Genomic DNA, 24,048 nt, shown 5'->3' with positions numbered 1-24,048 from the left:
GGCTGCCACATCTTTTTCCCGTACAGTGGCTGGTTGGTTTGAACTGCAGACCTTTTGGTTAGCTGCTGGGAGCTTTAACCACTGTGCCACCAGGGCTCCTGAATATTTCATAGACACCTCAGAACCAACTTGTCTCCAAGTGAAACTATCATTTTCCTCCTATTTCCCATCCTTCAAAGAAACAATAAACGAATCTGTTCTACACCCCACATAGGTCTTGGGTGAATTGATACCAACATCCACTCAAATGCTGAAACCACAGATCTAGGATTCATCTTAAGAATTTTCTACTATGTCACCACCAGAATAATCTTTCTAGAAGGCAAATCTCACCAGATTTACATTCAGCAGGTTTCCATTGCCCACACTAAACAATCCAAACCCTTCAGTATGTCAACAAGGCCGTCTCTGGTCAACAAGGCTTCCTCTCTTGCCACTTGTCTTCTGGCAGCCTGTGACCCAGCCATTCTATTTACCACTTCCCAAATGTACACCGTGTTCTCTCAAGCCTTTTAAATGACGCCCCCCTTCCAGCCTTACCTTCCTTCTCCCCCAAAAGTATCCTTGTTTACCTTGTGCAGTCTTGCTCAACTTTCAAGACTCCACTCAAGAATATTTTCCTGTGTGATTTTTTTGTTGCTGTTGTTCTCTATACACATTCACACCTGCCCCTCTAGGTATAAATAGGCACCTCCCTTCTCTGTTCACGTACAGCTGTGTGCAGATATTATAAAAACATTTACCATATTCAGTGATTATTGGTGTCTGTCTGTCTCCCCTAATATACTGTGAGTCCCTTGGTAGTGGATGTAGTTCCTCATTCATCTCTGTACTCACAGTGCTCAGCAGTGACTGTTTCGTTGGCGGTGCTCTACAAATGTTTTTCTAATGAGTATACATTGAGTATAAATTTGGATCAGCCATGTAAAACTGGATATATTCCTTAATATCTGATTGGAACAAACTATGATTTGGGTCCCTATGGCGAGTTTTCTTTCAGTGGGAATTGGGGTTGTTCCTTGACCCAGTTTATGTGTTTTCTGCAACCTACTTCAGCAATTCCCTTTCCTTCAAACTGATATTCACCACTTGATATTTTAGAGTTTACTGTCAACTCTATGATTTTAGAAGGATAAACCTGTGGGTAAAGTGTTTGATTACTCATTTAGGAATATGGATTTATCTGGCTTTGTATTTCATAAAGATTTATAGACTGATACCCTCAGAAATGAGCTCCTTAGTCTTAATCTAAGCATATAAAGCTGTCTACTAGAAAAAAAAAATCAAGAGATTATCCAGTCTAATATTCTAATATACTGTTAACTTAGTTTAATTTATGGAATACTAGTCTCTAAGGAGCAAAATTTTACTATAATTTTATTATACCTTTTGACAACAGAAGCTGAGGCTTAGAGATTAAACCACTTTCCCATGGATACTCAAAAAACTAGTAGCGGGGCAAAAGATGACTCAATACTGTTTTCTTTTCCGTAATAACTTGTCTTTGTTGCTTTTTATACATGAGTACTCAAATGATTAGCATTTAAAAAAGCAAGATGTTACTACTACTCATGGATTGTCTTTGCAGCATGCTTATTTGTTGTATATGTTTGCTCGCATTTCTTCACTAAAGAGAAGGCGAGCAATATAACTCTCTCTCAGCCTTGAAAGTTTTCTCAGGGGGAAGAAAAAAAAGAGCTGGGCTCTTGGTGCTTCTGGCAATTTTATCCTAACACAAGCAGCACCCAAATTGTAATTCTGATAAGTATTTCAGTTCTTTCTTGAAAAATTAAATTCACAAAACAATTGATTATCAGTTATAAATGGCAAAAACACCATCTGGTTTTTTAAAATTGGTTAAATCCATGTAGCAAAAGGGAAAAAACAAAAAATGCTGGAACTTATGGTTGGCGAGGAGTTCTAGTCCATGAGCACAAAATGACGAGCTTTACTATGAGAAAGCCAAAGTAGTCATAACTTGTGTTTAGCGGCCTCAGGAATTTGATACGTTCTTCACATGTTCCATATGTTAAATCACTTGGCGAGATCTTTAGCGTGAAAGAGCTGGGGGTGGGAGAGGAGCGTGGCTAGTGGATAGAGTAGCAACAGCTTAATCCTAAATTCTCAGCTCTGTTTCTTTCCATGTAGACTCAGTGCTCAAGGTGTACTGTGACTCAGTTTCTTCACCTCGACAATTGAATGTGCAGGTTCTTTAATCTTAAGGCACTCGTGGCATTTTTGTGGAAAATTTTAAAGCTATTTGCATTTCTCTGCTGAGGTAAGTAGTACAGCATTAGCATCTTACAGAAATGTCCCATGTTATTCTTTGCCAATTGGAAATATGAGTAGGTGTTCATTGCCAAGAGAATGAAGGGAGATGAAAACACTCCACATCTCCCAATGTCCCCATACTGTGTTCCAGTGTGGGTGGATTATGGCCTGGCTAGATTTTCTGGGAGATGCAGCCTCATGAGGAATGCTTTTCCTTAGGAGTGGATGGCAATCCTGTTATTTTTTAAAAAAGGTTCCGGGTTGCTGGCATATTTTCAATTTATGTTAAAAATGTAGCTATCCTCGGCTTATTATTCATGCACTGTAATGTGAAATTTATTCATTCACTCAACAAATATTTATTGAGGTACAGTGCATCATAGTGGTTAATTGCATAAACTCTGTCTGCAACTTAGAAACTGTGACCTTAGGGCAATTGCTTAATCTTTCTAACCATGTTTAAAAAGTATAACATGGGAGATAATAAGTACTAATTTGGGGGATTGTTCCAAGAATTAAATGAGATTATGCATGCATAGCATTTAGTAAGAGCTCAATAAATGCTATATACCAGTTGCCATGAAGTCCATTCTGACTCATGGTGATGACCCCACATATGTCACAGTAGAATTATGCCCCACAGGATTTTCAGTGGCTGAATTTTTGGAAGTAGATCGCTAGGCCTTTTCTTCTGAGGCACCTCTGGGTAGACTTGAACCTCCAGCCTTTCAGTTAGCAGCCAAGTGCTTTAAGCATTTGCACCATTTCGGAACTCCAATACATGCTATAATAATAATAATAGCAAATATTCACATTACTATGTGCCAGGATCTGGGCTAAAGTGCTAGGGTTCCTGGCACATAGGACCTTACTTTATAGTTCGCCAATCACTGGGAACATATATATGGGCTCAAATTTTGCCCCGATTTTGGTGAAACTCCGCTTTGCATTTGGTCTGATCCAGGTAGCTTCATTTGCAGAGGTGATAAGATTATGTAGGACTTTGCAGACTGCGCACCATTCTGGTGAGCATGTGGAGATGGTTTCCGGCCTCATGTAGTGCTATTAGCCTGCTGGAGCTTCCTGGAGTTCTGGAGGACTGCCTGTGGTTCATGCATTGGGGCCTGTAATTACAGAGCAGAATATCCACGGCTGTGAAGACAGGGTAGTCTCAGAATTAGTTTATGCATAATGAATAATGGTAGGCTGTTTCTGAGTGTAACTCATTTGGTGGGTTGGCAGATCTTGAAGTCCTTTTTGATAGGTTTATTTATTTATTTATGATTTTTCTAGCAAGAGGAGGACAGAGGGCCAAGGAAGTCGTTTGGTGCAGCTTCAGTAGACTATAGCTCAGACTTAGCAATTTACTTTCAGGGATCTCTTGGTCATTTAGCCACAGATAATTTGTCATGGTTTGTTTTAGCTGTTGTGATATTGATATTTATTATGCAAATTGTATTTCCTACATCTTATTGTTCTGCATTCTATGAATACTTAAATTATTATAAACCCTTACACTTAATATGGCTCGTCCTTCAATTTGATGCTTGAGCAACAGAGGGTCAGAGCACACATGATCTTCTAGAGGAGAAGAAAATAAGTAATTAAAAAGCGGACAAACAAGAGAACTGGCTGCCTGGTTGAAAAGACAGCAAAGGCAATTTTGGAGGGACAGCAAGTCCCGAGAAGCAAGTCATCTCAGCTGGGAGAGCCTCTCCCAGACACATGGAAACCTCAAAGCACCTGTTGATGCCCGGCCACCAGAGAAAATAGGAAGGGCTGTGTGCTTAGAGGAGGGGTTACTGGGTTTGAGTCTGGAAGGAGGAACATGGTAGACCCTATGTGCACCCTCCTGCTATCCGCCCTGCAGCCTGGACCGAACAGATTTTTGTTTTGTTGTGTGTGTGTAATCTTAAATCTCATATATATATTATGTATATTAAATACACATATACCTCAAAACCAGGAAGGAGGCCCTCAGCGAGCTGGGGGAGCCTGAGCTGAACCCTCTCGATCGACCTTTACTGAGAATCTACAGCAAAGACACCAACTCAAGAAGCCCAGCACCCGACTCCATGGTTCTTCTCCCAACTATGCCCAAGTCTACCGCTAGGTTGTTTGAGCTGGCTCTCCCGCGCCGCCGGACGTGCAAAGCACGCATGCACTTCTTCCAGATTGTTTTGTCAATCCGGGGACCTGCACTCTCAGTCTGCACTCCCGAACAGCCCCCGCTTCCCAAAGATCTATTCCTTCTGTGCAAGGTGAGTGACAGAAATTTGCAAGGTCTGGCTTCCAGGCCAGATGCACTCGGAGTACCGGGCAGAGGAGCCTCCTAGGGAGTCTCCAGCCGTCGGTCTGATAGAGCGATTGCTGTTTTTTTGGTATAAACATTCCTAACAAAGGTGTACAGGAAGTTAGACCCGCCCCCTGGAGCCCGAGCCTCCACACGCCAGGTACCCAAGGGAACACCTTCCTTCATCCCAACAATCCAGGGAAAGCAAAAACGAATTTTAACATAAACATATTTGCATACGCCCCTCCCCTTGGCCCCGCCCCTAGATGGCGCGGGCGCGCGGCCGAACGCAAGCTCCGGGGGGCGGGGAGGGGGAGGGGGCGAGTCCAGCGAGAGCGGGGTTGGGCTCGGGACGCTGTGATTGGTCTGCTCGGACTCCGCCCCCAGCGCATGTCATTAGCATCTCATTAGTTGTCCGCTCGGGCTCTGGAGGAAGCCGCGGCCGCCAGTCTGAGGCAGGTGCCCGACATGGCGAGTGCTGTGCTGCCGAGCGGATCCCAGTGTGCGGCGGCAGCGGCAGTGGCGGCGGCGGCGGCGCCTCCCGGGCTCCGGCTCAGGCTTCTGCTGTTGCTCCTCTCGGCCGCGGCACTGATCCCCACAGGTAGGTGTGGGCACCGGCGGGTCGGCCCCCTAAACCTCTTAAGCACCCCAGTAGCCGTAGCCATGGAGGGGGAACGTTTCCATGACAACCTTCCCCCACTTCCTAAATCCGAAGCGGAGGGAGTGTGGAGAGGAAACTCAGCGGTGAGGTGAAGACTGAGGGAATCCGTGATTCTCTGCCCCCTGGCCCAGCCGGGTGTGATCGGAGCCCTTAGGGATGGCTGCACTCACGCCTTTCCCCCGGGCTTGGCGCGAGGTGCGGAGGGGGATGATAACGGGGGCCGAGGGGCTGGGGAATATGAGGGAGAGGGATGCATCCAAGGCAGCCCCCAGACCCTCCGGGCTGTGCTCAACTCGCTGTTGTCCCCGTAACTTGCAAGCCCTCCCACCTCCCAGGGCTGCCCGTCCGCCCCCCTCTCCTCCAGCCCCTCTGCCCCCCGCCCGGTTCTCTGTGCCCTGAAGCCTCCCGCGTGGCCGATTCCTCGCCGGCCGGGGGCATCCCCACGCTCGTCTGATCCCTCCTCCTCCTCCTGTGCCCCCTCCAGCCGGGACCGCAGCCCCCGCCCCTCCCTCGTGCGGGTCTCCTTGGCCCGGCTCCAGGCGGGGAAAGTTCTCCGGCCTGGCCCGGCGGGGGCGGCTGCTGTTGGCGCCTCCGCGGGAAGGAGCCGGGAGCCCGCAGCCTCCGCGGGAAGGAGCCGGAGCCGCCTGCCCCACATGTCCTCGGCCGGGAGCCCGCAGCCGCCGGGAGCCCGCAGCCGCCGGGAGCCCGCAGCCGCCGGGAGCCCGCAGCCGCCGGGAGCCCGCAGCCGCCGGGAGCCCGCAGCCGCCTGCCCCACATGTCCTCGGCCTGGACCGGGGCACCGGCTTTCCCGGCTTCGCGTCCTTTCCGGCAGGCCGAGGGTGACGGAGGGAGCGCCCGCGTCCTCTGCGGCCGGGCGGGAACCCCGCCGGCCTCCGCGCGCCCCCGGCCTGGGGAGCTGTCTTGGGCATTTGCCCAGGGGCGGCTCTGCACGCCCGGCGCGTTCCCCGAAGACGCCGAGCCCTCGGTGGGAGCGCGGCGTGTGGCCGCCCGTGTGCCGAGCGCGTTGGCGCGGTCGGGAAAGAAGAGGGCAGTGTTTGCTTTCGCTAACAAAAGGGAGGGAGCCGGCGCTCTTCCCCAGCCGGGAGGCCGGCGGTGCTGCGCCCTGCCTCCGCTTCCCGCCACCTCGTCTGGCTCGCAGCCGCGCGGCGTTCCTGCGCCCCGGCCGCCTCGCCTGCTGCGGGCTCGGGCGGGGATCCGGGGCCGAGCGGCACGGAGCTGCGGAGAGCGGGGGCGGTGCAGGAGGGGATGCAGCAGGGCTCTGCGCCTGCGAAGCCCCTCCTTGCTGCTCCGGAGCTGCAGGACCCGGGAGCAACAAGTGGCGGAGAAGACCGAGAGCTCAGCCCCCACCTGCGGAGCCCCCGGCCCGGGCGGGCCCAGCGCTGGGGCCACCGTGACGCCCCGGGGGCGCCTCTCCGCTTGGGCTGTGTCTTTTGTTTACACGCTAGAGGACACACAGTTATGTAAACACCGCAGGAGACACGCTGTAGGAAATGGGGATGTATCGGGGTGCTAGCTGCGGGTTTGAGGGACGCTGGCTTGGTTATTTCCCCCGATACAGGCTTGGAAAAGGAGCTCAGCTGGGGAACCTACTGGGGCTGTATCGGGGTGGGAATCTGGCAGCAGCTTCACTTCCAGCGCTGAGGATTTTTCTAACATGCCACTGTCTGGATGTTGTTTGTGTTTTTCCTCTGTGAATTCTTAATTTATGAGTTACGAGATAATTCAGTCCAGCCGATGCCGGTGTGGTTACAACTTCATTTCGGGTGATGTCTTTGACTGGATGGGTTCAATAAAATGTTCCTGAAAGAGATCCCCGTGCTGCTGCATTGTAAAAAGCGCCAGTGTCAGTTAAACGTGAGCGGGAGTAAAGGTTCCGTAACTGGCGCATAATAGAAGCAACAATAGACTTGTACTGGCTGCAAAAAAAAAAAAAGGTGGCGGGGGGCGGGGGGGAGGAGCGGTGGTCGGGGATATTGTCTTTCGACTAAAAATGGGAGCCGTGCAATGCCGTTTGGCAGCAGACTCGGATTAGATTATGCCTCCCTGTCAAACCAGCTCATTGATGACACCCGGTAGTAGCGACAGTACCATATTTGTGACTATGTGGCGGTAAGAAGTTGCCTTCCTGGCGAGGGATTATGTGCTGACTTCGGAAGGAGCGGTCTGGAGCTCAACCGTGCAGGCAAAGCCACATGGAAATTCCGTTGCTGGTTACCATGGAAGCAGCTTCTTGCTCTTGTGTACATCCCTGTTTGTACGTTGGTTATCAGATTGTGTTCAAATTAGAAAGTAATTGGGTTTGATTTGTAGTGAGGGGGTGAGATGATTTTCTTTTTTTTTAATGCGTAATGGCAAGGTGCTGAGTCTGAGAGGGGGTCTTTGGCTCAGTCCCAGGTCCTGGACTTGGTGGGGAGGGGGGTAAATTTCAGGTGGGCACCCGGGATTTATCTTCCATAGCCGTTTTAGTATATTAAGCTTTCTCAGAGGCCTCCAGTTCCCACTCAGGGTTAGAGAAACCTGTTGGTGCTGCCGTCTAGCTTCATTTGGCTTGTTTCATTTACATCCTCGCTGGGAAAGCTAACTAGGACTATTGTGCAGTGGGTTCTGGTTCTGTTGTCCGCGGTAACTGAATCTTTCATCCCTAGAGAAAATCTTCTCCCATCCTTCCTCCCATGGCGTTTGGGTGAAATGGGTGTTAAATCAAAAGCAGCTAAAACGGGATCGCTTAGGTTCACTCCACAGTATAAATCACGCCTGTTAGGTTTTAGGTGCATGCATGATAATATTTTTGATTGGAATGAACCAGTGGTTGCTAACTCCCCGTCTTATCTTTTGCAGGATTAGAGAGGATGGCTGATGGGTGGGCGTTTGGTGGTGGCGATGGGAAGCCCGGGCTGAGTTTTGTTTGTCCTGGCCTGTTGGGGCTTGGTACTGGGGATAGGGACTTTACAAAAGTGCCGCCCTTGCTATTGTTGCTCTTCCCTGCATCAAATTGAATAGCCGCAGGAGGGACTTGCACTTGTGTGTGATAGCTTTGATAAAATATCCCTCATTAATGCCACTTTATATTTACAGTGTGTCATCGGAGACGCACAAGGCTTCATTTAGTGACTTGTGTGACGAGACAAGCTTGCATTATTTGCCTGGGACATTTTGGAGGAACAAGAGACCCATTGAGCAATCTTTTGAAATGAACAAATACGAAAAAGGGGGGAATAAAAGAGCAGGCAGTTCTCTGGAACAAAGAGCTTTATTCATATGGATGTCGTACATGCTTTATCCAGTTTTCCCCAGTGGCCCTCCTGGTAAAGGGGAGTGGGACAGGGAAGAAGCCAACAGGCAGGAGGATACTTCGCTTCCTCCCTGACTTCCTGACTTCATGTTCTTATCTGAGTTGGCCCCTGACTGCTCATCTCTCCCTTTAAAATCCCAGAATGTAGGAGATCTTGGGTCTAAAAGGGGGATTTTGAAATCCTTTCTCCCAGCTCTGAATTTCAACAGAGGGAAGTACTAGCTACCTGTTGAGATTGATGATAGTTGGAGGATATATTGGTTGAAGGGAAAAAGAGATGTCACTTTTCTATGACATGTGTCAAGAAGTGGTTGATAGAGAATGTCAGAGTGGTAAGATGTCTTGCAATTATAATATTAGCCTTACTATTTCTTTTTTAAAATACGGTGAAAATTAGAATCCAAAATTTTCATTATCATTAATGGTGCTGTTGGTGTTTAGTGACTTGTTCACACCTCACACATTTTACCTTTGCACATAAGTGAATTTTTATTATTCCTTGGTCTGTACTGCTAAATGACTTTCAACCTTTAAAAAATTGATAATATTACCAGGAATGTACACTGTCTCATTCTCTCTGGGTTTCTGTATGTGACATTTGAATGCCTCATCAGCCGCTTAGAATTTACCTTTTAAAAAATGGTTTTGTGTTTGTGTGTGTGTTTTTAACAAAAGGCTCATTTTTTGTGGGAGAATTTGTTAAATTGGGCCAAACTAATCAATTGGCACTATGATTTGAATGGAAATTTACCAGCATACTGAGAAGATTTATGAGAAATAAATCCAAAGAATTTAAATGCTGTATGTCTTTCTTGAGAAGACTAGGGCTGACCGTTACGATGGGCATTTTTAACTGAAAATCCAGCACGGAAAGGAGAAATCACACAGCGACATCTGTTGCGAAACTGAAAATTTGCTGCTTTGAGTTGCAAGCAATTAGTCCTGTATAATCACCTAATGGTACCAGTTTGTGTATGTGTGTGTGCGTGCGCACGCGTGTGCACACGTGAGCTCATACAAAAACGTATATACGTATATGCATATACAAATTATCCCAAACCTCACCTACATACAATATTCATGAAAAGCATTTAATAAAAGATGTAACATTTTAGCAATAAAGCTCTCTTTCTTAATATTACCTTCTGAGGAATTAGAGATTCTTATAACCCAGGAATTTTTGAAGGGGGAAGGTATTAGAAATCATCTGGTGAAATTCTGTTATTTCGAAGTGAGGCAGCTGTGGTTCAGAGAGGGCAGGACTTTGCTTACAGTTGAACTAAGGCTAAGGTAGCTACAGATTCTGGACTGGGAGCAGGTCCCTTGATGTCCAGCCAGTGAACCTCCTGTTCCACCTTCCTGTAGGGATGCCCCAGCCAGAGATATGGATCATGAATAGACAATATCTTGGCTAGGAATATTTTGTGTTCTGAAGGCAGCAAGATTAATTGTGGCTCTAGGTAATAAACCCATGGATCAGAGGCATAACCTCCAGGAAGGAAGAACCGGTTCTTGGTAGGGTTTTCTTTGGTCTTGACAAATGATTCGGAAACCTCTGGACTTTATTTGGCAGCCATGATACCAGGGTCATCAAAAGCACCTTCATAGGGGAGAGCTCCGGATTTGTGTTGCTGTAATAAGTCAGAGACATGAAAACTATGCTTCAGAAGACTCACGCTTAGATTTTTATCTGTCTTTTCAAGGATTACTATTCATAGCAAAATTGGTTCCAAATAACTGAGGTAAAAAAGAAGGGTTCTTAAGTCAAGAACAAGAACACATCTTGATTTTCTTATCAGGCACTTGTTCCTTTTCATGAAGCAGAGAAAAAGCTGAAAATAATTTTTTCTCTTTTTTTAAAAAACAGTAAAATGGTTTTTGCAAGATGACTTTTTTTTTTAATATTGATCACATTTCCTTTTTTTCCACATTATGAAAATTTTCAAATACAGAAGTAGAAAGAATGCCAAAATTAACCTTTGTGTCCAAATCATCCAGTTTCAGGAATTACCAACCTATGGTCAATCTTATCTTCATGCTCCCTCCTCCTCCCAGATTATTCTAAACAAATTGTGGGTATCTTATTATTTCATCCTTAATTACTTTTTAGAATAAATGTATATAAGATATGGCTCCCACCCCCACCTGCCTAGTCACAGTATCGTTGTTTGAATCTACATATTCTCAACTGGATATGCCGAGTTTTCGCCTTTGCTTTACTGAGGAACGTAGAGTGGAGGGTTGTTTCGCTGGGTAAAAGCAAAGGGAGAAACTAGTGAAGTCAGAGTGTGATTACTGTCTACACTGAAGAGACCTTTGAGTATGGTTTGGTTTATTTTGAGCAAGGTTTTGTTTGGCCTGGATAAGATGAGTTTTATTGTTGTGTAAATATGGTTGTGTAAATACGCTGCAATTGTAGCTAATCCCTCAACTGTGGTGTGCTATGGAAAAGCACCCTTGGCGAGATTGGCCATTTCCAGTTGTTCACATAATGAATACCTTCTATCTGAGGACTTCTTTAGGAAAGGCTTATTTTAGTTTGATGGCTGTGAGGTACCTCATTCGTATATTTATCTTTAAATGTTTTCATGGCATAAATGCCTTTGTCTTTTGCGAACATATCACTTAAAAGAAAACAATCTTTGTCCCATTTCTAACTGGCTAAGTACTAATTTCAGCCTGTATTCTGTAATTGAAGTGATTACAAAATGCCTTCTTGATGTGTGAAATCCATACAACCAGCTGTAAGTATGTGGTCCTAATTTTTGTGGGAAAGAGGTGTGGGGTGGTAGAGACAGAAAAGGTTATTTCTTTTACTTCTAAATATTTGCTTCATTGATTTAAAATATGAATTTTTCATTTCAGCTAGAAGTATTGGAATGCATCAATGTTAATCTGTGAACTTTTTGGTCTCTCTGAAAATAGGTTGGCTCCATTTCCCAGCATTCGCGAAATGGGAGGTTTTTTTTTTGTTTGTTTTTTTGAGTATGTGTGTTTAAGAGGCTCTTTCTTGAACGTTGTATTTAATGTGGACTATAATTTTATAAATCTGAAGCATTTGGTTTTTTGGTTTGTAGCCAAGTAATTACACATGAGGTGGTTTGAGGGTTCTGAGCGGCTCTGGCCAGGTAAAAACCCGACTTCTGCGCCCCTCCACTGAGCTGGCCTCTCCACTCGCAAAGCACAAAGGAATGCCTACATTCATGGTTTGGGGAGCGCTACCAAAATCGAATAAAAAGCCTTTGTTTGGAAACCATCAATGAGGGAGGAGCCCACTGGAATGTTTGTAATTACAAGTGGCACCTCCCTGTTTAAGTTTCAGAGCCACAGTTTCTTTTTCAGAGATTTAAATGGCAGGCTCTAGCCAGCAGCTGCTGCTGTGGTTACTGGGCAGTGTCTCTTTGAAGATCTTCCAGTGCTCAGTCTCAAAAACTTTGGTGCAGTTGGCCTTGAATTAGGTTAGGAAAAATGGAGATGTAAGTATTTATATACATGCCAGCAAAGAGAGAACCTTGGAGGTAAGGTTGAGAGAAAGCAAGCACTAAGAAAACCTCTTATGACTGACAGGTGTCTTGAATACGGTGATTATCTTCAGGGAGATGTAGGGTTTTTAGCAGATGTTTTTTTTTTCTGGAGCATAGTCATTCGGCCCAACATTTTGATGTAGATATTTCAGAAATGTTAAATAGGCTTGAGATGAAAGTGCTGTGATATATATTTAAATGCTACTCAGTGTTTGAAGTTTATATTCCAGTGAATGGACTTTAAAAAATGTCTAGAACAAGCATCTTGGTCTTGGCAGTCTTCCTCTGGAAGATAGGAGCACTAATTCCTTTTCAGCTCTTCAGCACTGGAGGAAAGTGTCAAGTTGGAATTAAGTTATGTGATCCTTACGGGGCAGAGGAGAGGGGATCTGCCTGCTTTGACACTTTCGCATCTAAAAACAAAGAGCTCATCAGCCCTGTTATCTCCTGTTGACCATTCCACTTGGCTAGGATTAACCTAAAAGTTAACACACCAAAAACTGACCCTTTCATCTTTCTGCCATATGTATCTACTTTCTTCCAAGCCTCCATTATAGGGAATGACATCACCATCATACTGGTTTCCAAGGCCCCAAAATTGGGAATTTTTTTTTCTTTCTTAGCTCTCACTCTTGGACTGAAATTAAATGGGGCTGGTTGTTTCTCCACAACATTCTCTGGAACCCACAACATCTTCTCCAAACCGTGTTTTACCGGCAGAAGTGTAGCCAATTCTCCCCGACTCCCCCTAGCCTCTGCTAGTCAGAGCCTGAGTTACCTACCGCAGCCCTAATTCTTTTCTTGACATGATTATGATGCCTCCCTTTCAGAAACCTTGAATCAAATTCAAATTCCACACTGTTTTGTCTCTAGGTTGTTCCTTCCTCAGTTGCTCTCATTTCCTCTCTAATTGCCCTCATTTCTTATTACTTTTCAGCCCAATCCTGATGGGACTGGAAGACTGATGATTCTCCAGTGAACCTGAGGAAGAAAGTGGTTCTACCAATCAGCCTTCAGCTGGCTGCCATTACATAAAATTGCTCTTATCTGTTTTTTCCTTCACTGTCTTGATTTATAGGTACAGGATTCCTGATTCTCTTTGCCTACCTTGAGAATAAACACTTTCCCTTTGCATCTTCCAGCTTCACTAACATGCACTTAACCTAAAATACACCCAACACAGATGTTTCTTTCTCTGCTTTACAGATGTATACACGAGTATATTTCTTTACACTAAGCCAAAAGTGTGTGGATGTTATGGTCATTATTTTAATGAAAAATTTAAACTTTAAAGTGCTGAAAATATATTGTGCCTTTTTGGAGCCTTGGTGGTGCAGTAGTTAAGAGCTGACTGCTAACCAAAAGGTTGGCAGTTCACATCCACCAGCCACATTCCTTGGAAACCCTGTTGGACAGTTCTACTCTGTCCGGTAGGGTTGCTATTAAGTCGGAATCAACTCAGTGGCAATGGATTTGGTTTGGTTTGGTTTTTGGTGGTCGATGTTTGAATATTGGAATTTATTGCTCCGTGAAAATAGTGTAATTAACAAATCACAAGCTGACAAAGTAAGACTTCCAGACAAAACATGAAATCCTTTAGAAGTAGAAAGTCTTCTTTAAGGGTCAGAGTCAAAGGGGCTAGTCTGGAGCTGCTGATTTTTTTTTTTCAGAAGATAATCCAAGAGACAACCACATTTGAATGCTGTTTGGTTCATACAGTTACTAAGAAGCATTTACCTGGGGAACTGGAAGTGCTAAAGCCCAGGTTTTTCTTAGTAATGTTTTACACATTTTTGACTTTGCAGCTCACACTAACAGCAGGGCAGGTCTACGAATTTGGCCACATTTGCATTTTGGTTGATAACATAGAGGGTGAGTTGTAAGTGGCTTAAGAAATAATGAAACCTTTGTTTCTCAGCCTAATTGCTTAACTTGTTATCTTAAAAATCTTTTGAAAGCCTTTATCTGGTAGTAGTATCTGCTGCAATTCTTCCCTGGTATTTTTTCTTTGCCTGGCATCCTTGCCCTGCAGAGTTCAGTTCTTGTTAGTAGAAGGTTATGCAGCATGATAATACAGTGATATAAATACTCGATTATCATGGAGTATTTTGGAACAGTCTTGGGGGAAGTAGTTGTGTGTCCAGATGCAGTATGTATTTGGCTCTTGGCTGAATATGCCTGTGATAAGCCAGACCACCCAGACAGTTACAGGCTTGATTCTTTCTTTTGAAGAGACAAAGAACATTGCTTCATTTCTCTTGCAGAAACCCTTGCTTAAACAATGAAAACTTCAAAGATAGGGAGGGAGAAAACCAGGTTAATTTAGTACTAAATTACTGCTCAAATGGTTTTATCTCTTAAAAGGTTCAAGTAGAGATTAACTTAAATGACACTGAACTTCACTTTCCTTGTGCATATCTTGTGAGCTCACATCCTTGTGAGGAGGCCTCTATCTCCTTTCCTTTAGTTTTGTTAGTAATGTTGGTTGCTGCTCACTTCCCGTTCCTGAAGCAAATCTCTCCATCTCTGGGCCCGGTTGGCAAGAATAGCCAGTTTAGGTTGCAGAACGTAAAGCCTGGTGCTTTTCTCACAAATTAAAAACAGCAAAAAATAAGCTACTTTATGTAATGTCAAACAGAAAATAAGATCATCTATATGAACATGCTTGAGAAGGAAGTATTACATACATGTATATAGGGCTTATATTAAAACAGCCACTACCTACTGGTGGGTGTTGTATCTCTGGCTACTACTACTACTAGTCTCGTTTGTAAATCCCTGGAGTGTTTAGGAATACCAAAAAACATTGTGCTGAAAGGATTAATTCAGTATCCAACTGTCTGTAAGGTGAAACTGAAGAACAATGTGGCAGTAAGATCCCACCTGGGGTGAATGTTTTTTAGAAGTAAATGGAATCATCCATTTGGAGAAACTAACAATGATTATAGTCTCAAATTACCAAGCCTTTAAACACAGAGAAGATTTTATTTTATTCAGCATCCTATATTGAATATGTTTTGTTTAATAAAATATTTCTTTAGCTAACCGAAAAGGCATTTAGTGGCAAAATAAACATTTCAGGGTTATTTTTTAATTATCTGTCTGCTTTTATACCAGGCACTGTGTTAGGTACATTCATAATTGGGTAGGATGATCCCTGTGTTCCAGAAAGCTGCAATCTGTTTTTTCTCATTTTATTTTGAAAAAATTTAAAACCACAGGAAAGTTGAAAGTACAGTGAGTACTTGTATACCCCTTAAAAGTATCAACTCTTCACATTTTGCCTGTTTGCTTTATCTCTGTCCTCTAAATTATGTACATACATACTCTTGTATCTTTTTCCCCCCTAAACTTTGTGAAAGGAAGATGCTGACATCATGACATTTCACTCTTGAATACTTCAGCACACATCTCCTAAGAATAAGGACATTTTCCTATGCTATCTGAATACTACCTTCATCACATTCGAGAAATTTAGCATGGATCCAATAATGTTATCTAGTATCTAGTTCATATTCAAATTTCTCCAGTTGTCTTTATATCTGTTTCTTTGTTCTCCTCGATCCAGAATCCATCAGAGATCACATTGGATTTGGTTTTCATGTCCCTAGTCGTCGTCTTTATTTTTTTTGGAGACCTGGTGGTGCAGTGGTTAAGAGCTTGGCTGCTAACCGAAAGGTGGGCAGTTTGAATCTATCAGCTGCTCTTTGGAAACTTGATGGGGGCAGTTCTACTCTGTTCTGTAGGGTCGTTGTGAGCCCTAATCGGCTCAACTGTGTTGAGTTTTTTTTTTTTTTTTTTGGTTTAGCCTCCTTTAATCTAGAATCATTCCTCTGCCCTCCACCTTTTTTTGAGAGGAGTTCATTCTTGGCATTGATATTTTGAGGAGTCCAGATCTATCGTTTTGTAGTATATCTCACAGTTCTACAGATTGTTTCCTAGTGGTTCAATTCATTTTTGACAAGAACACTGCATAACTGCTGTTGCCACCTCCTTGTAGCAGCATCCTGTCAGGAGGAACATATAGTATCAGTGTGCCCGTGAATCATAGTCTGCCGTATTATGGGTGATGGTAGTTGGTTAGTTTAGGTGATATTTATAGATTTCTCCGTTTTTATCCCTTTGTAATTACTAATAAGTGATCTGTGAGAGATTTTAAGACCGAAGACCCCGTTCTCTAATGTTTCACTGCTAAAATGATCAGAATTAAATGGTATACCGGTGGTTTACAAAATTGTGATTTTCTAATCCTGGCATTCCTCCACATTGAGTAGAGATATTCTTGTAAAAAAGAAGGGCTTTCCTTACCCCTTCCCTCCTTTTTGTTGTTGTTGTTTTTTAATCCTTATGGACTCGTGGATTAAAAAAAAAAAAATCAGTGCGATGTATTCCATTACCATCAAATTTGGCCAGTGGGAAATCCTTCAGACTGGCTTGTGTATCCTTTTGATGCATGCCCATTAGTTTTTAAGCACTTTGATATTTTATGTCGCAAGAAGGTGTTTAAGCTTATCTTTTATTTTCCTTGCCTCAAATCTGGAATCAGCTAGTTTTTCAATGAGTCCTGGTTCCTTTTAGTGGTGGGATGGTATTTAGATACCAAAGAGGTGTGGTCATTACTACTGACTTGTCATTGTAGACTTTTTTAATGGACCAAACTAGGATATATGTATATATACATATGCTCGGCCGCTAACCGAAAAGTCAGTGGTTTGAACACACCAGCCACTCTGCAGTCTGCTTATGTAAAGATTTACAGCCTTCGAAACCCTACGGGGCAGTTCTGCAGTGTCCTATAGGGTTGCTAAGAGTCGGAATTTACTCGATGGCAGTGGGCTGGTTGGTTGGATCTATTTATATGTGTTTTTTAAATTTATATTTATAATAAAATTATAATTATATAATTTATAAGTAATCTATATAAATATATTTATAAATTCTATTTATTTATATTTATTCATTTAAATCATGTGTTCATACTGATACCTTCAATTCCAGCCTAATACCTTCTCCTATTCCTTATTTGTATCTTGTTTCTGCTTCTGTGATAAGAACCCTGGTTCCCAGCAACATCAATATTTTATACAAAATAGTTTTAGTATTATTCCACCAAGACCATTGTTCCCACCTACCTCTCCATAATAACCAACTTCATTCATTTCTTTTATATCCTTCTGTTTTTTCTTTTGAAGAAAAAAAACTAAAACATATACACATACATTCTTAATTCAAATGGACAATTTTGTTCTTTTTTTTTAATACTCTTCCACAAGCCTGTGTTAATATCTATCTATACACTATCTCCTTATTTGACAGATCCTGGGTTCTCACCTTTATTTCGATGATTTCCACCTCGTTTGTCTTTATTTTCTTTTGGAAGTCAAATTTTTCTCTCCAGTTCTCTTCATTTTCTTCCTTGTGGGGTAATAGTTCTATTTGGGTGATGGGATGCATTCTGTATACAGTTTTTTTTTTTTCTCTTCACCAAATTGCAAGAAAATAAGGACTGCCCACCTTTTAGATCATTAGAGTATAACGTGCCTCTGATGTTTAATAACCATGTTTCATTTTTAAACCAGTTGTGTTCTAGCCTTCTCCTCATCCGTTAATGTTGACAAGTCTGTCTTGAGCCCCGATGCCTCATTCTTCCCACCTCTTTTAATGAGGTGTAACTTGTTTACTGTGAAGTACACAGCTGAGACTCCTTTCGCATCTAAACTTCAGACCATGCTCTAAAACTGTGTATTGGACACCTCAGTTTGATTGCTCCTTAGTTACCTCAAACGATGTTAATGACAAAACAGCAACTCTCATTTATTTACTGTCTTCATTCATGATCTCACTTAATCCACAGTGTCACCCTAAAAATAATTACCATTGTTGCTTCATTTGAGGAAGCCGAGAGAATAATAGGTGTTTTGTCCAAAAAAAAAAAAAATTTTTTTTTTTTTTTTTGGTCCAAGAGACACAGACAATAAGTGGCAGAACCAGGACCTGAACCAGGTCTATCTATCTTGAAAACTCATAGCTCTAAGCACTTAACTGTATTTTCCAAAAATTGAAGATGTCTAAAACAGAATTTAACATCTTATTGTCCCTAACTACCGCGTACCCAACGAGTTACATTTAAGTCTGGAGTTAGAGTACTCCCCTCTTTGCTATTCTCTCCTCCTCTGTCAGTTACTAAGTTCTGTCTTTCTCCTGTATCCACGCCTATTCATTTCACCTCCACCATCTTCTTTTGCCCTATCTCTATTTCACAGATGAGGAAAGTAGACTTAACTGGTAAAATAGCCTCTTAATTGGTGTGTTTACCTCTAGACTCATCCCATGTTCATGCATCCTTAACACTACATCTGGATGGATCTTTCCAAAATCCATTCTAGATCATCACTTTTTTGCTTTAAATCTCTGAATGGTTTCTTGACATCTTAAAGATGAAGCTTATACTTTTTCAGTATGGCCTGTAGTGCCCTTCATTCTCCTGTCTTCCTCTCTAGCTCACGTCTTGCCAGTTCTATGCACAGTGTTCTTGCTTTAGGACATGCCACGCTCTCTCATGCCTTTATGCATTTTACATGTTACCTCCTCCTCCTCAAGCGCCCTGACTCCTACATATCTTTGAGACCCTGCTTAAGTGGCAGTTCCTCAAAGAAACTTCCTTGACCTCTTAGGCTGGTGAGGTGTCTTTTGTTTGTACTGCTCTTGTTTTTCCCTAAGGGCCTTTCTTGACTACCTCCTTCCTTCCTGTCAAACATCTTTCTCTGAACTGCTCCATGGTTCCCTCTGTATACCCCCTATGACTTTTGTACTTGTTCAAATTGTTCCCACCAGCAGAAATGTTCCGGCTGCCTTCCTTGTCGACATATTTAAATCTTGTGAATACTTGAAGACCCAAGCCCAGTGCTTCCTTCTGAAGTCTTACGTAATTTCTCAGCCTGGGCGTAATGTTTTCCTTTCAACTTTCACTATAATTTCTCTAGCCATTCCACGATACTTAACCACTTTTTACCTTATTATCTATGGACCTGTGGACATGTGTCTGTGGATACATGTCTCTGTCTAGCCTCTTGACAGGTGCTATTTCTTACTCATTTGTGTATCCTTAACAGCATCTAACACAAGGCTCTACAAATACTATGTGCTTAATAAACATTTGCTGAAGCAGTGAATAAATTGGAAATTAGGTGTCTATTGCTCATGAAATCATTTCTAACCCTTCTAGCGTAAATATGAACTGGGAGCATGATGATACCGATTTGCTCTTGAAGACTAGTACTAAAATGAATCACCCCAAAAGTTATTTATTCACTAGCCATTTTCTTGTTATATAATCTGCTTTCTAACATGTATGTATCCTATCCTTTTTCGTTTGTTATGAGTACTGGTAGCTGGGGCACAGAATTTGCACTAGGCCTTCGCTTTTAGGAATTTGATTTAGTAGTTGTCTTATCAGCTTTAGACCTATAATTCTTAGCAGAGTTGTTTGTTCTCTCAAAATGGACAAAGAGCTATCCACCTGCCTGGCTTTCGTAGCCTGCAGGACTGACTTCTAGTGTTTGTTCATACTTGGTTGTTAGGCAATCACTGGAGGGATTTACATTCCCTGTGCCGATAAGAGAACCTCTTTCCATTTATTTAGTCACCCCACTGTCCTGGGATGGCTGGACTTTGAGTCATTGCTGAGGCCATATCGGCACTTTAGAGTCGAGGCAACAAACCAAGAAACTTACCTCTGAGGCCATCTGCACCTCTTCACCTCAGCTGTCATGGGAACCTTGTCTTGAAACTGAGATATAGTCTCAGAAGAGGCATGGTGAACATAGGGAAATTTAAACCTCAGGGTAACAGTTTTCCTTGTACAGTAATAAATATATATGTGGAATCAGTGACTACAGAATCAAAAAATAGATCACAGTAATCAGATCAAACATGAGAAATGGCTTGTTGCTGTGTTTAGAAAAAAAAGAGAGATGGGTAAGGCAGTCTTTTTTGTAGAGATGCTTCCTCTATTTGTGTGACTATATCAAAAAACCAAACCCACTGCCGTTGAGCCGATTCCGACTCATAGCGACCCTAAAGGACAGAGTACAACTGCTCCATGGAGTTTCCAATGAGTGCCTGGCGGATTTGAACTGCCGACCTCTTGGTTAGCAGCCGTAGCACTTAACTACTACGCCACCAGGGAGGATAGTTTGTGCTAAATAAGACTTGGGCAAAATTAAGCTTATAAATTTAATTGCCTACGACTGATTTAGTTTTAAACAGAAAGACTTATTTTTAGTCCTACATGGAAGATGGGAGAGAGAGATTCTCAATGTGCAGACAGAGAGAGAGAGCGTGTATGTTTGCTAACATTACCTTTTAATTTAGGAGAAGTTTGGAGTTTGTTCTGTCCTGTGAATATAGAGGTGGAACTCATTCTTACCAGAATTTATTGCTCTAATATTTTTTAAGTGCCTTTGTGACACTGATGTATCTGTGACCTTGTAAAGGCATTTTTGAGGGGAGGGGGCGGAAGCTCCTTTTCTCACTGTCATAAGTGATGCCTACTCAATAAATCACTTCCTGAAAGTATTGGGAGCAGGGAGGAGGACCTATCATAACTTACTTTTTATGGCTTAATTCTAAAGTGTTCCCTTCATATTCACATCCATTTATTTACACTTCTGTTTCCCCTGTCTAAGGCAGGCATCTGGCCTAGTCTGTGTTTGAAATGCTTTGAACTGTTGAGAATCCTAGTATTTTATCTTCTTTTTTCCCTTGTAGCTATATAGCTCTATGTTGTTGTAGGTTACACAGTTTGCATTTCTTAGACGTTTGTGTGGATTATTTCAATTAGTTGAGCTTTTGAGAAGTATGACATGCCTTCCTTGATTTCTGCCGTATGCCACGTTCCTTTTCTTGGTAGACATTTTTGCAGGGATTGCTTTCTTAAGACATCCTTCAAGTTTGAGCCATTAAACTCTTTCTTTCCAGCAGAACTCATGGTAAATGTCTTTGTCAGTGTGACCTATGGTCAAATAAATAATGATTTGATGGCAATATTCAAGAAAAATTGTATGTTTGAAATAACAATTTTTTCAGTATGTTACTGTGTAGTATATGATTGGTATTATCCAAGAAGAAGAAAAGATTAATCAATTTCTTCTAGAATTAGGTGGCTAATGCTTCAGGCATCCTATTTAAAAACAACTGTATCCAGGTCCTGTCAGGCAGAATTGCTTATTTCATTATTCTGGTCATTTGCATGAAAACAAGTTGATGATTCTTTAAATAACCACCCCATTCAGTTTTCTTCTCTCCCTGAAATGTTATTCCTCAAGCATTATATTCCACCCATGCAGTGGCATGAATCAGGTCTAGAAAGTTATAATTTCAGGCTAAGGTATTAGCAGAATTTTTCATCACCCTTTTAAACCAAGAATGATCTCCCATTTTCATATCTATTTACCTCTGATTACAACTTTAATAGAATATTTTTCAGGGTTTTAGGATTTTTTTTAATCCTAAGTGAGGTTATCACCGTCAAGATTTTGACCTGAACTTTTCGTGAACCAAAGGAGCAAGTAAAGGATAGATTTAAAAAAAAAAAAAAAAAAAGATGAATGCATAATCTACTTATAATGGAATAATGGATCAAAGTTAAATTCATTTTATAACATTTAGCTGATGCTTCTCCCCAAAGCTCTCTACAGTTTTAACAAGAGAAACTCCACATTTATTTGTTGGATCTCCCCAAAAGATTCCCTTTGAAAACAATGTTTCATTCTTAAAAAAGGCTTGAAAACTGCTGTTATAAACAGAATGAATCCATTAGTTTCAAAACAGCTAAACTGGGGAGAATGAAGCCCATTTTACAGGAGAGAACATCAGCGCTAAGGCCAGAGCCCTAGCCAGTAACCGGGAATGCTCTCTTCGTATTCTCTTTGGGGCCCTGGAAGGTGTGGCTCTGGCCATAACAGAATAAGGAGCTGAGATTTCAGATCATTGTCACTTCTGTTTTTCCATGTGAGGGGCATAAAGGAGGAGCTAGCGTGGACTAGAGGGCACTGGGTTTTTTTTTTAGCGTGGGGTTGAGGTGTATGGAAGGCTTTCCACAGGTAGTATTTAAATGAGGTCTTGAAAACACTGGGACTGAGGTGAGAAGGAATGACATTCCAGGTTGAGGGAGAAGAACCAGATGAATAAAAGCTTACAAGTAGCAAAGCTATATAGCTTGGGGCCAGATTGTGGAAAATCTTTGATGCCAGGTTTAGATTGAATCAGGTGACTGGGATCCATTGAAGGTGTTTTGAACAGTAATGCAACATCACATTGGTGCTTTTGGAATGTGCACCTGGCATTAGTTTGTGGTTAGATGAGAAATGGAGAGATTGGTTGGGCTCAATGCAAACTTGAACTAGAATAGTGGAGAAAGGATGGAGGTGGAATTGACAGGCGTTTGTGGCTGACTGGATAATGAGGATTGGGGGGAAATAAAGTATAAAAATTATGTGGCTTTTGGATATGTGAAGTTTGAGCTACCATTGGAACATCTAGGTAGAAATCAGAAGAAGCTGGAAATGTGGTGCTAGAGTTTAGGAGGGAAGATGAGAGTAGAATTAGAGACACAGATTTGAACGTCACCTGCGAGGATGTGAGAGCTGTAGTTCTGCATTGTGCGTTTGTTCAGTTACTCACCTGACACGCGTGTATCGAAACGTCTGATGTGTGCCCAACACTGTCCTGGGTGCTGGGGGTAGGCCAGGAGTGTGTGGGGGATCCTGACGGGGGGGTGCATAAAGGTAGAATCCTTAGGAGAGATGTGTTTCCTAAGGGGGTGGGATACGGAGCTGGTGATGAACGCCAGGAAGGGTTCGTCAGAAAAGACCTTTCTCCCTAGTCTGACTTCATCTGGAAGCTCTGTTGGAACCTGCACACCACAGGTGACCCTGCTGGTATTTGAAATACCAGTGGCATAGCTTCCAGCATCATAGCAACATGCAAGGCAGCAAATTGACAGATGGGTGATGAGATAGAAGTATGTTAACTAAGGTGCTGAAAAGTCACTGAAGGGGAAAGTGTTGTCTTGGAGTGAAGGTTAGGTAAGTACGTGAATTAGACTTACTTGACTTGGCCAGTCACACAGCTAGGACGTGGCATCACCACAATCAGATTCCAGGTTGTTTTGACGCGAGTCTAGTCCTTAGTGCAGCACTGCAGCACACCCAATAGTGTCTTTTCCATGGTATAGGGAGCTCAGAGAGCCTGTCCTCTCTGTCCATAAACCTTAAAATGTTGTTTAATTAAGATTCTTGAGGTTGCGGTATTGAATAAAAAGCAAATTAATGAACCTCACAATTGTCCTTGTATTAAACATAATGAATGACAGCCTTGGCAGGCTTCAGCATGGAGGGAGAATTGATAAGAGATGTTTTTCTGGAAGTGTGCATCTTTAAAAACCACCACGAGAGAACAGAAACAAATCCTAGTGTAGCACAGGGAGCCCTTTTAAGATGGTCCAAGGAATCTAGGTCAGTATAACGGCAACTCCTGTTTTTTACGTAGGTTAATTTGTGTCACCCTGGTTTTCAACATGCTGTGCAAAGTCCAGAAAGACTGTGCTTGGTTCCTTAGTACATATTAGTCAGTAGGGGGTCAGGAATTAAATTGATGTGTGGGAACATTTTGATTCACCATTGAGCAGGTCGAATGTAGCTCAGGCCTAATATGACAACATGCTGAGTTGTAGCCTTCATTTCCTTAACTCTTCCATATAAAAGGTACAGCCTTGACATAGGACAATACAAGTTAGGTTTTTACTTAGAAAAATAGGGGTAAATATTAAGGTAACCACAAAGAGGTATAACAACTCCATAACTCAAAATAAAAACCAAGAAAAACGTAACGACTCAGCAAACATAAAGTCAAATACTGTGAAAATGAGGAACACACAATTTACAAAGCAAAACGTCTCAGCACAAAAAAGTAAGTGGAAAAATGA

At 42.6% G+C, this 24,048-nt stretch overlaps 1 protein-coding gene across 4 annotated transcripts in view; it reads left to right on the top strand.

Annotated features, from left to right (window-relative positions):
- The first annotated feature begins 4,995 nt into the window (after positions 1–4,995).
- CADM1 (cell adhesion molecule 1) overlaps positions 4,996–24,048 on the top strand; it is a 384,950-nt gene continuing 365,897 nt past the window's right edge. For all 4 annotated transcript variants that reach the window (XM_049857510.1, XM_049857509.1, XM_049857508.1 and 1 more), the window contains exon 1: positions 4,996–5,165. In XM_049857510.1, the coding sequence (XP_049713467.1) occupies positions 5,033–5,165 (133 nt within the window). In that variant the 5' untranslated portion in view covers positions 4,996–5,032. The remainder of the gene's footprint in view (positions 5,166–24,048) is intronic.

Source organism: Elephas maximus, chromosome 17 (assembly GCF_024166365.1).
Source record: "Elephas maximus indicus isolate mEleMax1 chromosome 17, mEleMax1 primary haplotype, whole genome shotgun sequence".
Taxonomy (NCBI): domain Eukaryota; kingdom Metazoa; phylum Chordata; class Mammalia; order Proboscidea; family Elephantidae; genus Elephas; species Elephas maximus.
This window is presented reverse-complemented; position numbering and strand designations above follow the sequence as displayed.